Genomic DNA, 23,281 nt, shown 5'->3' with positions numbered 1-23,281 from the left:
ATCATCATCATATCAAATATCATCACAATTACAAAATTACAACTTTCTGCTTTATTTCTACATATTATATGCTTCCTTTAAAACTATGACCATGATAGACTGAGAAATATGAAATATCTCACCTGATACTGATGGCATATCTGGGGTAATAGGTATCTGCTGGTTAATCTCCTGCAGGGGATGTTTTCTTACAAAAGAAAAAGCTGGAAAAAAAATATAAGCAGTTAAGTATAAACAGGGTTGGTTAAAAATATTTAAGAACTTAAATGTGATGAAATATTTTTTAATTGATATTTCAATACTAGCATCGAAAAATGTTGTTTTGTATTTGTGGTTGGTATTATTATGACATTTTAATATTTATGGAAAAAAAATCAATTTTAAGAGTGATTTTGACTTGTTTCTGTAATTCTTTAGGAGCTCGTTTAAAAAAACTAACTATATAGTTTTATGAAAATAATGGAATAATTTACAGTTCTCTAGAATATTCGATTATTGAGGTCTGCCGTAACAACGTTTGCGCTCCCGTATATAATCGAAAATTCTAGAGAACTTTAAATAATTCCATTACTCAACAAACATATAATATGTATTTTTTTATTGCAAATTTTTAAGCATAAATTTATCATTTAATGTGTATTTTTTTAACTCTGTTGTATGTACTAGAAATTCGACGCCATATATGCATAAAATTTCATCAAAGTAAGGCTATTTTAACTTAAGATTTTCTTTGAATTTTTGAATAAAAGTACTTAAAATTCCTCGAACATTTTTAAGGATGTCTCAGTGTCTTTATTGTTGTATATTTTATAAGAAAACTTGTTCTTTTAAATTAAAATTAAATTCTGTGTAAACTACAAAGACACGAACGTCCCACATTGAAAAAATTGAAACACGCCTCAGGTTATTGGCTATTAAACAAACTGGACAATGAAAATCAATAAATTGTCTCAGACACTTTTTAGACATTGAATAAATCTTTAATTTAAGATAATATAACACATTGTTACTAATTTAGTTTTCTTATATGAGTTCCTAAAGAATTACAGAAACAAGTCAAAATCACTCTAAAATCGATACGGCCTCTTAAAACTGAACTTGATTAAAATAATAGTAATTTTCTAATTTTAGACTGTGTGAAATCAGAGAGGAGTTGAGCAGAGCGGAGTGGAGACTTGTGAAATATAACAACTATCCACACCAAATGCATTTGAGCAATGAGATTGGTCTATTTTAACACATACAAAACGCACCCATATTTTCATGATGTAAATCATCTCATCTCATATCATAAATCACATACATGTGAAATAAACGAAAATTTTCATCTAAGCACTTGCTGTGGTCATTTTATTGTAACGCTTTAGTAAATATAGTTACCAGATAAATGAAGAGTGGGGATAGCACTTGGACTGAGCTTTTTACTTCTAGTGTGATATTTTTCTTCAAAATGTACATGGCATACTCGTCGGTAGTTGTATATGTATAAGTTCTCTTTTCCTAATATGTTGCCTCCGACATTATAAATCCAGTCTCGGAAACGTTCTGGCTCTTTATCCGGGTTGGGAAATTTATGTAAAATTTCATCAACAGCACCTGGAAAATAAAGAAAATATTTTTCAGAACACATAATTTTGGTGTAACCCATGTAACAGATAAGGGTCAGAGTGACCTTCAGGGAGCGGCTTACAGGGACATGTGATTTCATGTCGTTCTAAGACATTTCCCAGAGCTAATATATGGCAGCTTCCTAAAGTGCACCCGGGAAAAAAGGCCTGCTTAATGGTGAATTCATGGATAAACTGTAATTTTAATGATTGGCTAGGCCGATTTACTGTATCCGGCTAAAGGAGTTTAAATGAACGAAAATTGTGCATAGGTACATAACCTCAAACATATGACATCGAGTCGAGTTCCCGAATTAAGGAATTACACTTATGATAAAGCTTTTAAAAATCAGAACTAAACTAAGATCTACTTACCACAGTTGGGAACACAACACTTTTTCACAGCTGCCATTATTTCAAGTCCGTAAAACGTAGCCGGGGTCAGAGAGCAAAATATAGAATCGTCGGAGTCAGAAGCGGAAAGCGGTAGGATCGTATAAGGCAGGAACATCAAAGTCAGTAAAAACAGGCCGGGTCGTCGGTGGAAAAAACAAAAAACATGAAAAAACACCATGAGCACTTCCGAATCGCACGAGGTGGGAAACAGAATGTTTTGACATGGACACTTGACAGGAAGGTGACAGCCAACTTCAAAATGGCTGCCCGCGTTTCAGTTTAATTTCACACAATTACAACAGATTTTTGTTTTCTGATAATATAAGCTGAATTTAGATTAATAAGTTATTATGAATGGATGATGTATAACAAAAAATAATGACTTTATTGAAAATAATTAATTTATCAAATTATGATAAAACGAAACGGTGCAACGTACACAGCACCATCTGTTGACAAGGTCTCGAACACCGATTTACAAAGATTTCTCATATAAAGTCAGAAAGTACTAGCTGCGTAGACCCTGGCTAAAATCATGGCTGACAACTTATTTCTTTTCAATACGAAAACCTTCAGAAACTAATGGAATCAAAATAAAACCAAAGTTGCAGGTACTTGTCGAACGAATGTATTATAAATTTCTCTATATTAAGATTTATTACTAGACATCGGATTATATGCATTTGCATATTTGCATATGCAAATGCATAAAACTCGCTAATTACGGCGTTAGTGCATATTTTAGCCTTTTTCCCCAATAGTGCATATTTCGTTATGTAACGGGAGTTTTGATTGGTCGACTAACCTTTATTAGCCAATCAGAACGCTCAGCGAGTAAACAAACCCTATTTTGGCATGGTAAAATGGCGAAAAATTACAAAATGGGCTCCATTTTAAGTAAATTTTGAGCTATTCAAAATAGGGCTAGATTACCCTAAAACTTAAAACATGGGTTGAATTCCAAAAAAGGGCTAGATTTAGCCCGGAAAGGTCTAAGGTGGCAACACTGGGCTCGCGGGTGACAAACGTCACAAATTTGCGCTCGAAAATTAGGTAAAAATGCCTAATTGTATATTGGCACAAAAACTATACTAAATTTCATGAAAATTCACTGTATTTGTACAATCTTTGATTTAAATATATAAAATAATAAAGGTTTTTTGATTTTGTATTGTGCATATTTTAGGCATATCAGTCGTTTTTAGTGCATATTTCGGCCTTTTTTAGTGCATATTTGCATGCATATTTTGGCATTTTGTTAGTGCATATAATCCGATGTCTATTTATTACTAATTAATATAATAGAAATGGCCTGGGAATGGTTATAATTAATTTTCTAAGAAGTGAACTCATTAGAATTTGCTTTTTATAGAGCTGTAGACGTTTTTAAACTTGAAAAGTAATTGAAATAAATGGTAAACAAAAAGGTAAACTTTGAAAAGCTCAACTTAAAGTTATTTAAATTTACTTATTTTTCGTTATTTATTATATAATACATATTTTAGGGCTTAATTCATACCTAGCTATTCTATATTTTGATCCATACATATAAAACAAAACAAATAATAAATATTTTGAAATAAATATATTATAGTATATTATGTAAATTCTTGAAAAAGGTATTAACTTATTTTATGTCTTTTCAAATATTCTCTCTCTTCTCTTTACAAACATCTGAATTTATATCATTACAAATACTAACTATCACCTACAACTTTTGCTGCCTCCCCGCACAGCTTACATTTATTATTATTTAAAAAGATCACTATATAGTGACAAGGCTGCTCTGTTATACATAATTTTGATGTATGAGTATTGTTTATTTCGTTTTGTCCATTCAAAGTTTACTTTTCCAATAAAAATATATTAGTTTAAATAATACTTATGTAAAATTTCCAGGATGGCAGAGCATTGTTACATTTGTAATAAGCAAGATGGAGGGGTGGAAAAAACAAAGATTAACATATTTGAAACCAAGGTAATTTCTCTACAATATCTACTTTATATTATAAAGCTTGTTTGAATGCGGTAATCTCAGGAACTACTGGTCCGATTTGAAAAATTCTTTTGGTGTTAGATAGCCCATTTATCGAAGAAGGCTATAGGCTATGTGTGTCTTGTGTTTTTACCTACTTTGCTTCACTCCTATTAGTTTTACACCTTCCTTGATAAATGGACTATCTAACAATGAAATAATTTTTCAAATCGTCCCTGTGGTTCCTGAGATTAGCGCATTCAAACAAACTCAGCTTTATAATATTAGTATAGATATCACAGAAAATTAATGTTCATGTATTCTTAATTTCAGACACCTATGTCGGGAAGTAGAATATTCGAGCTGTTATTAGAAATATCAGGAAAGGAAGTGCCACAGGAATGTAAGGAAAACAATAATTTGTGCGCAAAATGCTATAAATCACTACTCGAATATGATTATCTGCTTGCTAGGTAAGCAAATTAATTTATTATTGTATTGAATATGTATCTTAATATATATAAATCTCGTGTCACAATGTTTGTCCTCAATGGACTCCTAAACCACTTAACCGATTATAATAAAATTTGCACATCATGTGTAGTTCGATCCAACTTGAGAGATAGGATAGTTTAAACATGTAGGTGCCACGGGCGAAGCCGGGGCAGACCGCGGAGACGCGCTAAAATCATGTATTAGATACCCCACTATATATTAAGGCGGGGTATTAATATATAGTGGGGTATCTAATACATGATTTTGATTTATTATTTCCCTTTACAGTGAAGAATTTTTTTTTGTTGGGTTGTGATAAGTACAAACGTAATATGAAATATTTTAATTGTAATGAAGTTAAGAAATGTTAAATATGTATTTGAATTATTTCTGAAAATCGGAATTATTCTGCTATTATTAGTGATTTTCTAATATGCTATTATTTTACAGGCTTAACGAAATGAAAACATCAATTCGCGACAACATTCACAAATCGGAACAGTTGCGAAACATCAAAAAGGAATTGATAGTAGACGACGCAAAAGCAAAAGACAAAAATAATATAAAGTTAGTGTTGCCTGCGTCTAAATTACAGCCTTTGCCACCCGGTTTTGATTTAAGAGTCAAAACTTCAAATAGTTGGAGTAATGTGACTACTAATATTCCTAAAAATATGGTAAGTAATGATTTCATCTATACTAATATTATAAAGAGGAAAGGTTTGTATGTATGTATGGTTTTCACGGATATACTACTGGACCAATTTTGAAATTTGACACAGATAATCTTTAGACCCTGAGAAAGAACATAGGTTACCTTTTATTGCGAAATATGTACCACAGGCGAAGCCGGGGCAGACCGCTAGTAATTTATAAAATTGCATTATGTACTATGTCGATTACCAAAACCAAATTGAGGAAGCAGAGATCCTAAATATCACATTTCTATTACATCAAACCACTTGCGTTAATTTAAAAAGGTATTAAAGTGAAACTTTTATTACATCGTCTCAAACTTTTTGGTCTGTGTAGCGCATGTCGCGTGACGGTCGAACCGTACGATAATTATCGTACAAATACGATAATTTTGTGCCTAAATTTCATTTTTTCCGTGGTTTCATAAAACCAATTTCTCATCTTTTTCTATTCTCTATTTTCAGCCGTCAGTATCAAGTTTACCGAACTTAACAGAAACAACAGACGCAACAGAAATAACATCGACAATTAAAACTGAAATGGATATAAATCAATTATCAAGCATACCAAGAGTTATTATAGAACCTGAGACGATAGCAACACTATTGAATAAAGGCAATTTCACCCTAAATGGTTTAGCAAAAGGCTATGTTAGAGTGACGAATGAACAAAAAGATGAGGAAAATCATGAAGAGAAACCTATGGAGATTGATGAAGGTTAGTTTTGAAGTTTTTAATTGTTATTAATTTATATACTTACTTAACATATTTCTAGAAAATATAAATATATTATGTAGATATTTTATTTAAGTAATTAAAGCTTAATTACTTAAATAAAATATCTTAAAGCTTAATAAAATTATGATTAAACTTAATTAATTTTGTTCTAATGAGAAATAAACTTTCCCAGATTTTTGAAGTGAAACTTCTTTAGGCGCGTTGAGAGTAAAATTCCAAGGTCGCGTCATAGCAATACCGTCACGTCATGAAGTAAGGCGACGATTTTGGTATCTTTGAATCTTGCCAAAGAAGTTTCACTTCTGACACTTGTGCTCGGCAAACACGCTCTTTTTTTCAAAAAGTGGCATTTCCATTAGATATTAATCCGTCAGTCCTCGGATCACAGACACAATAGAAAATCTATTGTGTCTCGGCCCGATCGGGCCGCTCGGTGGTCAATGGGTTAATAATATCCTCTTATATTATAACAATAATGATCATAGTTACTAAAATAACTTCCATTATTTTTCTGTAATATAATATATATTGAACTATATATAATACTAGTCCGCCCCGGCTTCGCCCGTGGTACATGTTTCGCAATAAAAGGTAGCCTTTGTCCTTTCTCGGGTATCAAAATATCTCCATACCAAATTTCATGCAAGTTGGTTCAGTAGTTTAGGCGTGATTGAGCAACAGACAGACAGACAGAGTTACTTTCGCATTTATAATATTAGTATGGATTAATAATATGAAACAATTGCTTATTAATTTTCAGACGCAGTTGTAAAAGTACAATATATAATATTAATAATATGAAAATTATTTATTAAATTTCAGACGCAGTTGTAATAGAGAGTGAAAATGGTCCCATAATAGGTGTAATGTCAGGGCAAAAGTTTATATACGGTGATAACGAGATATCATTGGTCGTGCCTCATGATAACGATAGTTTGGACAATAACGATGATCAAGGTAAATTTAAAATTATCTATGTATGGTAAAAGTCCCTTTTTGATAGAGTTTTTCCTAGTTAAATAGTATAAAACTAGCTTACCGCCCGCTTTGTCTAAAACCTAATAAATTATATACTAAAACATTCCTCTTGAATCACTATATCTATTAAAAAAACGCATCAAAATTCGTTATTCGTCAAGGCGGGCGTTTATACAACCTTGATAGTATATATCTCATTTCTGTATTGGAATCCAACCATTCCTCTTACGAACCTTAAATTACGTAAAACATATACAACGCTAGAATTTAAATAATTAACAATTATCAATAAATTATTTACAGATTCAAACTCAGGATCGCACATAGAGCTCCAAATGTCAGGCGACGAAGAAACAGCTAATGCTATAATAGCCGCTGCTAACGAACAAGGTAATATATAATCACTAGCTTTCAAATTCATATTTTCTTTATTTGCAGAATGTAGAATTACAAAGATGTTAGGTGGGTACAGATTACATAGATTCTTAAACATTCTGGCTCGTAGTTGAGCGTGAAAATATATGTATTAGAAGGCCCAGAATAAGACATAGGCTACTTTTTATCCCGGAAAAACCCACAGGAACGGAAACTATGTGGGTTTCTCTTTGAGAACGCGGGCGAAGCCGCGGGAGGAGATCTAGTTTTATATGTATAGAGAAGATAATAAATTGTTAATATTTCAGGTGCCTTCATTAAAGTGGATTCCGGTGAAATGTATGAAGTAAAATCTGTTGAGAGTAAAATCGGAGATAGTAGCCCTAGTAGCGAGATGCCAGTAAGTAAAATCACTACATAGTATAAAACAAAGTCGCTTTCTCTGTCCCTATGTCCCTTTGTATGCTTAAATCTTTAAAACTACGCAACGGATTTTGATGCGGTTTTTTTTAAATAGATAGAGTGATTCAAGAGGCAGGTTTTAGTATATAATTTATTAGGTTTTAGACAAAGCGGGCGAAGCCGCGGGCGGTAAGCTAGTTATCATAACAAATTATAGATTTGAAGGTTTTAAATTTTAATGAAAATTAAAGTACTGTTAATTCTACAATTTTTAAATATGTAAAAATATTTATGTCATACTAAATAGGATATTACTTAAATAATGATGTCTTTTTTGATTTTATATACTTACTATTATTGATTTTATATTTTAATATTTTAGATACAAATGGTAGAACAGGATGGTGATAAATTTAAATGTCTGCTGTGCGAAAAAAATTCCAAAGCAGGTGAGATTGTTTCATTTCTTTCTAATATTTTTTGAATTGAATTGAAAATTGAATTGAATCGCGTCATGGCAATACCGTCACGTTATAAAGTAATGCGACGATTTTGGTATCTTTGAAAAGAAGCTTCACTTCTGACACGTGTGCTCGACACACACGCTCTTTTTTTATTACATTGACCTGTTTCTGTTTAACATTTCCCTAGAAAATTATTTATAACTACAAAATATTATATAATAGACGATAAAACCCATGGAGGGTTGTCGTGTAAAAACCACAGGACAGTTCTTTGGCATATTATTACAATATATGATTATAATATTTTGTAAAACTGACATGATTTAAAACAGCAACTATGGAGTTTCTTGCCGGTTCTGCCCACCAGAGACTAAAGAGCAGTAACAGCCCTTTTGTGATTTTTCGTTTTATTAGTGATTCTGAAAGCGGGTTTCTTAAGCTTTCTATTGAATTAACTTACTTATTTCTAAGACTATAAGAATGGTTTTTATTTAACAGTTTTCACTTACTGCAAACGAAAAAAATTAACAATTTGGCGTGATTTCCCAACTAAAATACAGTATAAATTATACTGCAGATTAAATTTTAAGGTTTCATAACTAAAATGCAGTAAGCAATATAATTTTACCGTTCTTTAGATAGTTTTATATTTCTGGAAAAAAATTAAAAAAAAAAAATTAATACGCAGTAAAATTTACCGCCATACAAGCTATTTTTACTGCAAATTAAGAAAATACAATTTATTGTCACGAACTCCCAACTAAAATGCAGTAAAATCAAAGCTTGTCGCATTTTAGTTGTGAATACTTAACATTCTTTTATCATTATAAACTGACTAACACGCAGTAAAATACAGCATTACTGCAGATTAGTTTGGATAACATAATGACACAGATATGATTATTCCTAGCTAAAGTGCAGTTAATGTTTTAAATACTGCAACTGTGAACTAGCTATTTTTCTTACTGCACTAGTAAATTGAACACTTTTTTCTTAAAAAACTAACTAAAATGCAGTATTTTTTTGACCTTACTGCATGTTAGTTGGGTTTCTTGACAAAATAACTGATCCAAACGCAGTAATAGGGCTTTTTGCTGCATTTTACTAAGTTTAAAATGGTATTTTTTACAAAAAAGGCTATGCAGTAATAGGCACCAAAAAGAATAAATGGCCATAATAAATTCAGTTATTAAGATATATTTTTTTTTATTGCTTTAACGTGTGAACCTATGCCTTTACAACCTTTCTGCATTCAAATTTTTTTGCTTATCATTCTGTTGATTTTTTAAAATCAATTCTTAACTTTAAATGCGTTTTACTCGAAATCGTGATTTTGCTGTTACTGCACTTTAGTGTATGGTGGGCAGGGTTCTTCTCCATAGATACTGCTTTCCGAATCGGTGGTAAATGTAAAAAATATGTAATGACGTTTCAAAAGTGCTTCTCGAAGAAATCTATTTGAATAAATAAATGTTTGAGTTTGAAATATATTTTCCCATAATAATCATGTAATAAAACTAATATTTACAGGTTCGGAGCCAGAATTGTTAGATGATGCAGTCGCAACGATGAAACACTTGAAATCATTGCACGGAGCGAGATTGTATATATGTCACTGTGGGGTTATGTTGAGACGAAGGGCTGATTATGTACAGCATATTGGTGAGATATAATGTAATTAGTAAAATTGGGGAAAAATAAATATTCGAGTTTGAATAACTACATACAGTCCCCGGCACGTAACTTGGCAAGAGTCGTTAGATGCGCAGAAGTCGTTCTTTAGGTCTCTTTGGTGGTCAAGCGGGACGCGGGGTATAACGTAGCGCCGATCACGACTCGCTATTGGTGCGTCAGTCGACCCTTGCCTCCCGCACCGCGTCTACGTTCCGTTCGCTCCCGATTACACTTGCGTGCACGAAAGTTGTACCCTTTGTTTTTGTTGACTTTTTGTTACGAGTTCAGTTTTAAATTAAGTTTTGATTTTGTTTTGGCTTTGTTAGTGTTATAGTTGTTGTTTTAACTTTAGTTTTTGTAACGTGTATTACAATGCTCTCTCCTTCCACCAGCTCAGGTGGTAGTTCTAGTTTGATGCCAGGTGTAACAGTATTATTAACCGATAGTGACGACGAGAATTTATAATTTTTAACAATAATATTTTTTTTTACTGAATAAAAAAATGCATAATATTATGTTTTATTTATAACACCCATTAAATGTCACGAATTCCTCCGCTTTGTTTAACTACAAGATTAAAAATAAATGATGGCAATAACCATAATAACAATCAATAAAAGTGACCAGTTTTTTGTTCCACTAAGTGTAGGATGCGCGAACTTGCCCCCACTACGCCAAAACCTTGCCAACTTACGTGCCGGGGACTGTACAATCCGCATATTTAGGGAGGACACGAAAAACAGTGTCCATCCATCCATCCAATGAAAAACATTTATAATTGTTTTTTCTAAATATAATACTAATGCTATAAAACTAAAAATAAAATAGGAGCGAAGAATGTTAACTTTTAGCCATAAATCACAGGTTTTGCTACTTATTTTGTTATTTAACCTTTTGACCGCCAGAGCAAAAACGCATCGCCGTGCCCTCCACGCCAAGCCACAAATTCAATGAGATAACCTTGAAAATAGTAGGGATTCCAAAATGTTATCGATAAACATAATAATTCACGTCTGAATATTTGAATAAACAGCTTATAACACAAAAATAATATTTATTTAACCTCATCTCCTACTGTAAAAACTTAAGACCACATTAAATAGCAACTATCAACAAAAAAAATCAACCTTTTGAGATACAAAAATACATATAAAATTGCAGCAAGTTACAGCACTATTCTCTATCAGTTACGCCCCATTGGCATGTATACATGCCAATGGCGCGGGCAACCATCCTTTTTTTTATAATCTCTCGCTTCTGATTAGGGATGTGTAGCTGTATATTATTATAACTTATCGAGTTTATTTATTAAGTTTATATGAACTATAGGTATTATTGTGGAGTGTTTATTTGTAAATATCAAAACAACTATTACCTTTAAATAAAGGGAATTGCATTAAACTACATATTTATTTTCCAATCATTTACAAATACTAATTATATGTACCTACATATAATTAGTATTTGTACCTATTTAGGTCAATTACCATATTTTGATATGACATAGCGACAATTTGTATCATAAGAATATTCTAATAAAGGCACTCACACTCTCGGCAATACTCGATAAAATATTTTTACAACTTTCCGCACTTAACAACACGGCACGCGCTTACGACGTCACCAGTCCGACATCTATTCATGTCAATGGCGCAGAAGGGATTGCATATCGATACTGTGCTAGGGATGCGCATGATTGGCGAAAAGGAAAATATTCAAATCAACAATATCCACAATATAGACAATATGGTATTATACCAAAGAATGTAGTATTTACCTTTTTTCTCAGTGACTAAGCTTATATATTTTTTTTGTAGTTATTACAAAAATTAAGCGAATTAGAGTAATTTCGCTGAAATTTTAATGAAGTTACTTGAATATTACACTACATCACTAGTAGGCACGTATACATGTCATTGGCGCGAGAGAAAATGCTTTTTTAGCCATTAATTAAGTTATTTTTTGTCATCAAATATTTGAATAACTACTTTGCAATTTTGTTTACTGTGTACAATTATGTAATAACTGGGGATTCAGTTCATAAACTGTATAAGTAAAACACGTAAAAGTAAAGGTTTAATATGTTTATTTTGTATTTATCTATGATCTGTTTCTTGGCATGTATAGGTGTCGCTGGCGCACAGGGCACGATTGCGCATGACATCTATAGATGTCATTGGCGTTCAAAAGGTTAATTGTTATATTTTTTAATTCCAGAACAACACGCGGAGAAATCAAATCAAATAGTACAACCTGCTGACAAGAGCAAAACCCACGAATGTAACGTGTGTAAGAAGAAATTTAGGTAAATATTGAAGCAAACAAAAATAAATTATATACACTTATATAAGGTGTTTTGATAATTTTATTAGTGCGCACAGGAAAATATACTTAACTTTAAAGTCATTTATTAACGCGTAATTTTGTAATCTTTTGCCTTTAGATAGATCCATCAGACATAAATTTTTTATTGCAAGACGTTGTTTTCGTTGCTAAATAGGTGCCATACGCAATTTTTTATTTCAAAATAATTAAAATGTCATCGAAATAAGTGAAATTACATCCTATACGATTAGAACTATTTCATTTTAAGTATGTAACTAATATAAAACGATTGTATAATATATCTTATATATCTTATTTTGATTTCCAGTTCCCGGTTACTGCTAAACGAACACACAAACACACATACAGGCAAGCGTCCATACCCTTGTGAAATATGCAATAAGTCCTTTGCGTCGAGATATACGCAACAGTCACATTTGAAAACTCATCTTGTGAGTATTATCTATACTAATATTATAAAGAGGAAAGTTTTGTATGTATGTATGGTTTTCACGCATAAACTACTGGACCGATTTTGATGAAATTTTGTACAGACAAATTTTTGGACCCTGAGAAAGAACATAGGCTACCTTTTATTGCGAAATAAAACAACGGACAAAGCCGGGGCGGACCGCTAGTCTTATTATAAAATACTAGCTTTCCGCTCGCGGTTTCGCCCGCTTTTTCTAAAACTTAATATATTACATAGTAAAATCTTCATCTTCAATCTATTAAAAAAAATGTGTGCGTGTACTAGTGTACACACGTAAGAAGTGAAACTTCTTTATGACCTTATTTTTCAAAAAATAATTTACTATATGCAACTTTACAGAAATACGTCGAATCACGCGTGGTAGGGATGAGAAAAAGATGGCGCGTAACGGAAGAATGTCACGCGTAACGAAAAAATGTTACACTAAATTTTTGTCCAACCCCGATAAAGAAGTTTAACTTCAAAAAAACCGTATCAAAATCCATTGTGTAGTTTTAAAGATTATAGGGACAGAAAGCGACTTTGTTTTATACTATGTAGTGATGTATAATACTTTCGTAAAATCGAGATAATACTATGATTTTATTTTATTTTCCAGGAACGTCCACGTCCGTTCAAATGCAATCAGTGTGGAAAATCGTTTTTCACTCAACACAATTTGCATCATCACGAGAAAATACATTCGGGAACAAAAGATTTCGTGTGCAATGTTTGTGGTAAGTTAAGGCGCGGGTCAAACACAAGCGGCTTGGCGCGGGCGTGCCATAAGCGCACCTCTTGAATCTGTTTTGCACCACGTGCTTCTTATACATTTTGTATGAAAGAATTTTTGTGTTGTGCCAAGTTGTGCCAAGGTTGCGCCAAGGTTGCGCCTTTCCAAAATTATTTCATACAAAATGCCAATAGCGCACCCGATGCACGCCTGCGGCGCGGCGCGCCTGCAGGCGCTTGTATATGTCCCGCGCCTAAGAGTTATTAAAACTATACTAATTGAAAATGTTCAAAATACGAATAAATAAAATGTGTACATAAACATAAAAAATTCAATACAATTAGTACAAGTCCTTTTTGAAATCTTATATATAAAAATGAATCGCAAAATGTGTTGGTAAGCACATAACTCGAGAACGGCTGAACCGATTTCGATAATTCTTTTTTTATTATATTCCTTGAAGTACGAGGATGGTTCTTATGTAGAGAAAACGTAATCATGTACCACGGGCGAAGCCGGGGCGGACGTACGGACGACGGACGGTAGTTTTTAATATATCCAAGCATTGAAAAATCGGCCCTAAATGCAATATGCAATTATTTTATAAATACACTAGTGGCCCGCCCCGGCTTCGCCCGTGGTACATATGAAAAATAGATGTTGGCCGATTCTCAGACTTACCCGATATGCACAGAAAATTTCATGAGAATCGATCCACCCGTTTCGGAGGAGTATGCAGACTAACATTGTGACACGAGAATTTTATATATAAGATATCAATCACTCGGATGCGCATTTGCAAATATTTAAAAAAAATGTAGGTAGATATAAATAAATAGAACTAGTGTTAAATCATAGTAGTAATATTTTTTTTTTACTTTTAAATCACATATAATTTATAAAGAATAGAAAAAATTCGATCACGAGGCGGGACTCCAACCCGCATCCTTTCGCTCCATTCCGGGGCATTAGGTTCGAGTCCCGCCTCGTGATCGAATTTTTTCTATTCTTTATAAATTTATACTTATAAAGCTTTTGAATGCCATAAAACCAAAAATATAATTTCATCAAATATATTTTTCCAGGCAAAGCGTTCGGAACTCAACACAATTTAGAAGTACACGGTGTAGTACATTCAGGCAAGAAGCCGTTCGTTTGTTCGGTTTGTGAAAAGGCATTCGCAAGACGGGCTGAGGTTAGAGATCATATGCGTATACATACTGGTGAGTTTTTGTGTTTAAAAGCTTTAAAAATATAAAAAAATGGATTTTGAGAAAACAATAGGTTTACGAAGAGATAATTATCATAAAGTTGAAATAAAGTAAAAGTACGCTTTAATGATGGAGTCAAAAAAATGTAAAAGGAAATGAAATTTTTATAAGACAATATAATATGTTTTATTTTTAAAAAGCACCAAAGCGTTCCTAAAGTCTCTGACAATCTCTTTTGTTGGATTTAACTTTAAAAAAAAACTATATCTAAAATGTATTCATTGAAAAATGAAATAATTACTTTTGTTGATATTTCATAAAGTGAAATAATTACTTTTGCTGATTTGTTTGATACAGAGAAATAATTACTTTTCCTGATTTGTTTGATAAAGTGAAATAATTACTTTTGTTGATATTTCATAAAGTGAAATAATTACTTTTGCTGATTTGTTTGATAAAGTGAAATAATTACTCTTGTTGATATTTCATAAAGTGAAATAATTACTAGTGCTGATATTTGATAAAGTGAAATTATTACTTTGGCTGGTATTTACATACACCTTCGCAATTATATTATGTATATTATGACCACTGTACACTCACGTTACCATCTATCCCTCTCTCTCTCTGATATCTCTCTCTCTCTCGCTCTCAGGCGAGCGTCCATTCGAGTGCGAAACGTGCGGGGCTCGTTTCTCGCAGCGCTCGAACCTGCACTCGCACCGACGAGCCACACACTTGGACGATAAGCGGCACCAGTGTACACACTGCCCTAAACGGTTTAAGCGGCGTCGGTGAGTATACACATACACACACACACACATTGCACAAAAATATGCACACACAAAGATTACACAAAAATATGCACACACAAACATTACACAAAAATATGCACACACACATATTACACAAAAATTTTAACATAAGGGTCAGACTCAAAATATAACTTTATATTCTACACGAATACACGAAAAGATACACATTTCATTGTGAGAACCTATACTAATATTATAAAGCTGGAAGAGTTTGTTTGTTTGAACGCGCTAATCTCGGTAACTACTGGTCCGATTTGAAAAATTATTTCAGTGTTAGGTAGCACATTCATCAAGGAAGGCTTATATCATCACGCTTAGACCAACAGGAGCGGAGCCACGCGGGTGAAACCGCGGAGCGCAGCTATTGAGAAATAAAACAGTACAAACTTTAAATTTCTCTGTAAAAATGATATCTCAACACTAATATTCAGCGTCATCCTGAGACATTTAAATTACACTGCTGATTTTCAGTGCCATCCTACGACATTTAAATCAATACCTAACTGAGAAAATTAAATATAAAAAGCCAACATTTGCAGTTTGCTAGACTACCACATAAAGTCGAGTCACACGGGCGAAAGGCCGCTCAAGTGTGAAGTGTGTGCCGCTACATTCGTGTATCCGGAGCATTATAAGAAACATATAAGGATACATAGCGGCGAGAAACCGTATATTTGTGAGGTGAGTTTCGTGAAAATGTATGTATATTGTTTGTGTCGTTTAATAGACTTGACTGCGGTAAAAAGGTAACCTTTATCACTATTTAGTCTCCTAACAATATCTAGGCTGAAAAATTGCACTTTACACTTTTAAATAATTGACAGACTTTGTCGTTGGTAAATAGTGCGTTTTAGCTATCCATGTCATTTAGGATGCGTTTTAAGCTATTGCATAGCTTCTATCGCGGGCCTTGAAATTCCATAACGAAAAAACCTCACGCTCCCCACTCCGACGGGCGGAGGTGTGGCTTGAAGGCATAGCATGCAATAGCTTTACCGCGGCAGTCCCCGAGTGTCACACGTCTTTTTTTATCCTATTTAGGGTTTTTTGCGATTTTTTGATTTATTTTTATAAACTTGTCTACAGGTGTGCGGCAAAGGCTTCAACTCGCGCGACAACCGCAACATGCACCGCTTCGTGCACTCGGACCGCAAACCGTACGAGTGTGTCGCGTGTGGAGCCGGCTTTATGCGGCGACACCTGCTCACACACCACATGCACACCGCCGTGCGTACACACACACCTGCTCACACACCACATGCACACCGCCGTGCGTACACACACACCTGCTCACACACCACATGCACACCGCCGTGCGTACACACACACCTGCTCACACACCACATGCACACCGCCGTGCGTACACACACACCTGCTCACACACCACATGCACACCGCCGTGCGTACACACACACCTGCTCACACACCACATGCACACCGCCGTGCGTACACACACACCTGCTCACACACCACATGCACACCGCCGTGCGTACACACACACCTGCTCACACACCACATGCACACCGCCGTGCGTACACACACACCTGCTCACACACCACATGCACACCGCCGTGCGTACACACACACCTGCTCACACACCACATGCACACCGCCGTGCGTACACACACACCTGCTCACACACCACATGCACACCGCCGTGCGTACACACACACCTGCTCACACACCACATGCACACCGCCGTGCGTACACACACACCTGCTCACACACCACATGCACACCGCCGTGCGTACACACACACCTGCTCACACACCACATGCACACCGCCGTGCGTACACACACACCTGCTCACACACCACATGCACACCGCCGTGCGTACACACACACCTGCTCACACACCACATGCACACCGCCGTGCGTACACACACACCTGCTCACACACCACATGCACACCGCCGTGCGTACACACACACCTGCTCACACACCACATGCACACCGCCGTGCGTACACACACACCTGCTCACACACCACATGCACACCGCCGTGCGTACACACACACCTGCTCACACACCACATGCACACCGCCGTGCGTACACACACACCTGCTCACACACCACATGCACACCGCCGTGCGTACACACACACCTGCTCACACACCACATGCACACCGCCGTGCGTACACACATATTAATAAAATAAAATAAAATATTATACCTTTAAATTTAATATAAAGAATAGAAAAAATTCGATCACGGGGCGGGACTCGAACCCGCATCCTTTCGCGCCATTCCGGGGCGGATGCCTGACCAACTCAGCCACTCGTGACCCGCCAGAGCAATCGAATTTATTCTATTCTTTCAGTTTTGTGTCTAAGGGACACACCGCGCGCCATCTATTGAGATGATTAACAACCATCTCAACCAATATGAAAGATTTTTCAATGAATTTATTGTAACGATGGAACACGACCTTTTTGTTTGTGTGCATGTGTGCATTCAAACACATACACCTTCACAAAAAAACTGCATATGCATACAAACACAGATATATCTCTATACAAACACTATAACTCACACGCACTCATGCAATTCAGAAAAAAATATTTATAATATCAAACTAATATTTTAAACAAGAAATCTGTATTCTTGTTATCATAATACACAAATATTATAAAAAAAGATAAAAATAAAAACTTTTTAATAATACTACACTACACATAAATTATATACTCTTTAAAAAATCCTACATTTTTAATAAGAAATTGTATTTATTTCAATTAACAGGGCCACGTGTCAGAGTCGATTGTCATCAACCAACCGCGAATTAGTAAACTTGAAGATAATGTAAGTATATTTACTTCATTAAGGGCCGATTTTTCAATGCTTGGATAAAACTTATCCGTCCAATAAAGTATTACACGATAATATTAAAATGTCACGTAAACTGTCAAATACGGGCAATTATATTTAAAGAGAATTACGTTTTTAAAATGGTAGTTTTATACATTATTCGACGAATAAGTTTTAACCAAGGATTGAAAAATCAGCCCTTAAACATTTGTGAAGTGAAACTTCTTTAGGCGCGTTGAGAGTAAAATTTCAAGGTCGCGTCATGGCAATACCGTCACGTCATGGAGTAAGGCGACGATTTTTGTCTTTGAATCTTGCTAATGAAGTTTCACTTCTGACACGTGTGATTAACACAAAGTTAAAATGACGATTGAAATGTACTTTTTTTTTTGTAATAAATACATTTTTTGTAGGGATGTAACGATACCGATACCGATACCGATATATCGGCCGATATATCGGCAAGCCGATATATCGGTATCGCCGATAATAAATCAACCGATACCGATATTTTTTTATTAAATTCTTCCTTTTCTTTTATGTTTTTGCATTGTATTCATTCATATTGTTTAAAACTATTTCTGGCCACAGTGATCCGAAGTGAGTGTATTGAGAATATTTTTCTCTAAACAGTTGCAGTCGCAGTATAGGTATATTATCAATACAGGTTGCAGAAGTAGGTGTGATTCGTGTGGGTTCATTAAAAAGTTTATACAGATTAAATGACTGAAACAAATTAACAATTCGTGTTGCCGTTTGTGTTTGTAAAAGTATATCAATATTAAAATCACCACATACTATAACTTTTTTTTTACTCCTACTTAAACGCTTTAATATTTCTTCCATGACTGTCTCAAACATATTATATTCACTGGAAGGGGGTCTATAAACGCAAACAATAATATAACGCTCCAGCTCCACACAGGACAGTTCAATGGTCCGTTCTACAGAAAGACTAACAATGTCAGTTCGTTCTTTACATTTTACACTATCATGTACAAAAATAACAGAACCTCCGTGAATATCCTGTGTCCTAAAGTAATATTTCTGTTTATATATTAGTTATTTATATATTCTGTTTCTGTAATAGTGTTAAGGAAGAGCGGAACCTCCTGACACAAGCATTTTATTTGCTTACTAGGAGTGTTCCAATCACAAATTTGTTTATGTAAAGGAAAGAAATAAATAATTTTGAATTTTTTTAATTTTTAACGTGATAACGTTTTTAAAATCGTTTTAGTCGGGTGACATGTTCATAAACTTGTGTCACACCAAAACCTCACGAGCGCGATCGCAGGTATAACGAGAGAGAGACGGACCGATCTCCCGTTTCATCTCGAGCGCTGCCACTGCATTATGTTATCACGTAAACATCTCGATCGTAAACCTACTTTACAAACAACCAATTTTTTTGATATCAAATAATTCAAAAATCCGCGCCCAATGAACGATGCGGGAGGCCGCCCGCGCGTGCGCACTTTGTTTTCTGAAAAAACTCTACCAATATAGTAAACTTTTATTAGGTACTGATTGTATGTGTATTACTTAAAGTTTTACTGACTTCGTAAAATAATAATACTAAAATAAATGGTTTTGTTGTTTTTTAATTTGGCATTTTTATTTGAAAGAATACGATTAACAGTCGTCTCTGTTAAATGTTGGTCACTTTTTATGCATAATTCACTATTTATTTTCTACCAAGCCATCGATATCGGTATCGGTATCGGTATCGCCGATACATTACTACAAATATCGGTATCGGTATCGTATCGGCAAAATCATGTATCGTTACATCCCTAATTTTTTGTATTAAAAATATTTTTTTTTTCAGGAAATTAAAACGCAATCTGTCATCGTGCGGGATAAAAAGAGAGACGATAAACTAATGGAAACCGTAAGTATTTATTTCTTAAATAAAATTATTTTACAATTTACCTTTGGATTTTTCATTATTTTTTTGTAATAGAAAAACTCAAAAACTAGTGAACCAATTTTGAAAATTATTACACAAACAGAAAGATAGAATATAAGATAGATGGATTCCTAAATGATATTCCTTATAATCTAATATAATATAGATTAAATTTAAAAATACATGTAAAAAAAATATTTTATTTTCAGATTTACGAATCGGCCGATGTTTTAGAACTTGATTCTGCTGAAAAAGTTGGTAAGTGTATTAAACTTTTAGAAAAATATGTTTGAAATGTTTTATTTCATTAATAATTTTAATAAAAATATATTTTTTTACAGTTGAATTGGAAGGGGAAGACAATACAACAAAATATATAATAAGTACGGATAAAAAGTTTATGATGTCTGATGGTGAGATACTTATATAGTTATTTAAGTATATGTACTAGTCTTACCCGCGGTTTTACGCGTTTTAAAAATATGTGTAATTCTTCAATGATCTCTTTTTTTGATAAATTTTATTGACAGCAGTTTTGCTATTTTGAACTTTGATTATTTTTTTGTAACTTTTCAATATATCGTGGGTACTAGTACTGGTTTAAATATTTTTCAAGTCGAATAATTAAATAAGTTATTTTTGTAATATAGTATTTAATTGTATTTTTATTTTTTCAGGAAAATCATTGAACTTGGTGCCTGAAGTTGAAGGTGAAGAAACAGCCTTGCTAACTATACGTAAGTATTTATATACTTTTGTATATTAAATATATCTAAGGAATTACTGTAGTTTTTGCATAATATATTTTACAATGTAGTAAGTTAAATGATGATTAATGAGATTCTTATTAAAGTTTTTGATATAAATAGAAAGACAACGTTTTATTGAATTTAATTTTTCAATTACTACCAAAAATGGATTTTTTTAATATATTTTTTTATTTTTTAAACATATGTGCAAATAAATTACTTATTTTTACGCAAACTTCACGCTGTTTATTTATTTAGAGACCTTTTCTTATATAATATTTTGATAAAACATACTCAATAATGTTTATTTTCAGAGCATTTGGAAGGTGTTGAAAAAATAGAAGGAACTGTCTTGGAGAATATCACAGCGGAGCAACTCGAACAAGCCCATGTGAATATACTTGTATTATTTAAATTATACATACTATAAAATAAATTTAATTTAAACATAGTTTTCTATTGGTAAAAGAATTTTCAAAATCCGCTACAAATATTATTTTGTACAACAAAAACAAAATCTACTACATTAGTAAATATAAAACATTTTATTTACAAATTTCAAATTTGAAAGACCTATTTGTTATGATTTTTTCTTCATAAAATATTAATAATAACAATATTTTATAAGATTGCTTATGAAGAATTTAAAACAAATCTAGAATTGAAGAAAAAAACATAAAAACTATAAAATATTAACATACCTTTATTAATATGTATTTTCTTTTTACAGATACTAAGCGACGGCAATAACACAGTTCGTTTGATTCAAATACAACTAGCGGATGGAAACAGCGGTTGGGTGGCTGTCAGTCAATAGACAAACATACATACAAACTTTTGCCTTTTAATGTAATATTATATACACTACCATGTAATTGTAATAACCAAATATGTATTGGGAAGTTCTTTGATTTTGACTGAACTGAAATAAATTTATTATAGTAATCAATTTTAACTAAATTTTTACGTTAATTGATGTAAATAATAAAATAGATTCTTCTGTCAGATGTATTAAATTTTTTGTGTTTAACGGTCTTTTACATTTGTTGTAACTGTAATATATGTTTAGTTGTAAGTTAGTGTAAATAAAGTTATATTTTTATATATTTTGTGTTTTTTTTTCTGATTCCTATCACCTTCAACCTAACCAAGATATTAAAAGTAAAAACAATTTTCTAAGGCACTACTGAGATATTTTTTTTGTCAGATAGGAATGTAATATTTAAAATATTATAAACATTAGCTAACAATGTAAGTCAGTCAGTAAATATTGCATAGAACGATTTCAATAAACATTCGCATAGATTCTTAAATATAAGCCAATAATTATTTACACTTTAAAAACACAAACTTGCACTGACACAAAACTTCGTTTTCATACAAAATATAAAATACTTCACAGATATCAATATTAAATTTAATTATTGTAAATGAAAAACACTGGTCGTGTTTGAAAATTGTTACGCTTGGTTGCACCATTTTATAGTTAAAGTTAATGTCAAATTTAACAGTAACGCTGACTTTTACTATGACTGCGAATTGGCTTGCAACACAACGTATAATTTTTAAACCCGGTTTCACCATACTCTGGTAGTTACGCTGTAAGTTCTTTTTACGGATCGTTAAAGTTAGAGAGTGTCCCACTGGAGGAAAGTTATCAGTCTCTTAGTTAAAATTGTCAAATGACAACTAATATTTTCCCTAACCGTTACTCATGTTTGATATTGCTAAAGTAACATGGTACAACCCAGCCTTAAATAATAGAATAGAGAAAATCGATATACTTAATTCATATTCGATAAGTGAACCTATTTCGCTGTAAGCAAAATTTTTCTGAGCCGTGAACACTCAACGCCATCTATTGAGAAATTAGGTAAACATCACAACCAGAAACTCAAACATTTATTTATTCAATTAGTACTTTTCAAACGTCATAGGTACATATTTACCACCGATTCGGAAAGCAGTATCTACGGAGAAGAATCGGCAAGAAACTCCATAGTTGCTCTTTTTAATCATGTCAGTTTTACAATTTAATTTTACAAATTAAAATTTTACTTCATTAGCTTTATATTTATTTACTACGACTCCGTCCGCGCGGATGTCGGTCTTCGCGTGGATGGTTTATTTCTCTATTTTGAGTAACTCTGACAATAACATCTTATAAAATATATCTATTGGACCCAAATACGGCTAGGCCCAACGTGTGTTCGCGGTTCTACAGAACAACGTCTATGGATAAAACTGAAAAATTAAGATTTTTTTTTTCTACGTATTTTTCCAGAATAAAAAGTATCCTATTTTACGCCCAGAATAATAAGGTATAATTATATCAAGTTTCATCGAAATCGAATCGTTAGTTTTCACGTGATGTCTTCACATACAGACAGACAGACAGACAAAAAGTTTTTTAATCACATATTTGGGTTTGGTATCGATCCAGTAACACCCCCTGCTA

The 23,281-nt window shown here is 33.3% G+C and overlaps 1 protein-coding gene across 1 annotated transcript; it reads left to right on the top strand.

Annotated features, from left to right (window-relative positions):
* The first annotated feature begins 2,526 nt into the window (after positions 1-2,526).
* Positions 2,527-21,927, top strand: LOC149896740 (uncharacterized). Its single transcript, XM_090117341.1, has 24 exons — positions 2,527-2,614; positions 3,903-3,981; positions 4,312-4,451; positions 4,924-5,149; positions 5,633-5,885; positions 6,729-6,863; positions 7,188-7,274; positions 7,568-7,659; positions 8,044-8,110; positions 9,656-9,787; positions 12,017-12,104; positions 12,453-12,576; positions 13,216-13,333; positions 14,415-14,552; positions 15,196-15,334; positions 15,895-16,036; positions 16,442-16,582; positions 18,097-18,156; positions 19,994-20,056; positions 20,284-20,332; positions 20,416-20,487; positions 20,752-20,811; positions 21,138-21,214; positions 21,554-21,927. Exons 2-24 carry the CDS (start codon positions 3,904-3,906, stop codon positions 21,638-21,640), a joined length of 2,568 nt encoding a protein of 855 aa, XP_089973467.1. The 5' UTR covers positions 2,527-2,614; position 3,903; the 3' UTR covers positions 21,641-21,927.
* The last annotated feature ends 1,354 nt before the right edge of the window (positions 21,928-23,281 follow it).

Source organism: Colias eurytheme, chromosome 27, assembly GCF_061535395.1.
Source record: "Colias eurytheme isolate Ceu_HAF_F1 chromosome 27, ilColEury1 Martin Lab GWU primary, whole genome shotgun sequence".
Classification (NCBI taxonomy): Eukaryota; Metazoa; Arthropoda; class Insecta; order Lepidoptera; family Pieridae; genus Colias; species Colias eurytheme.
The sequence above is the reverse complement of the archived record's forward strand: the minus strand, read 5'-3'. Positions and strand labels throughout refer to the sequence as shown.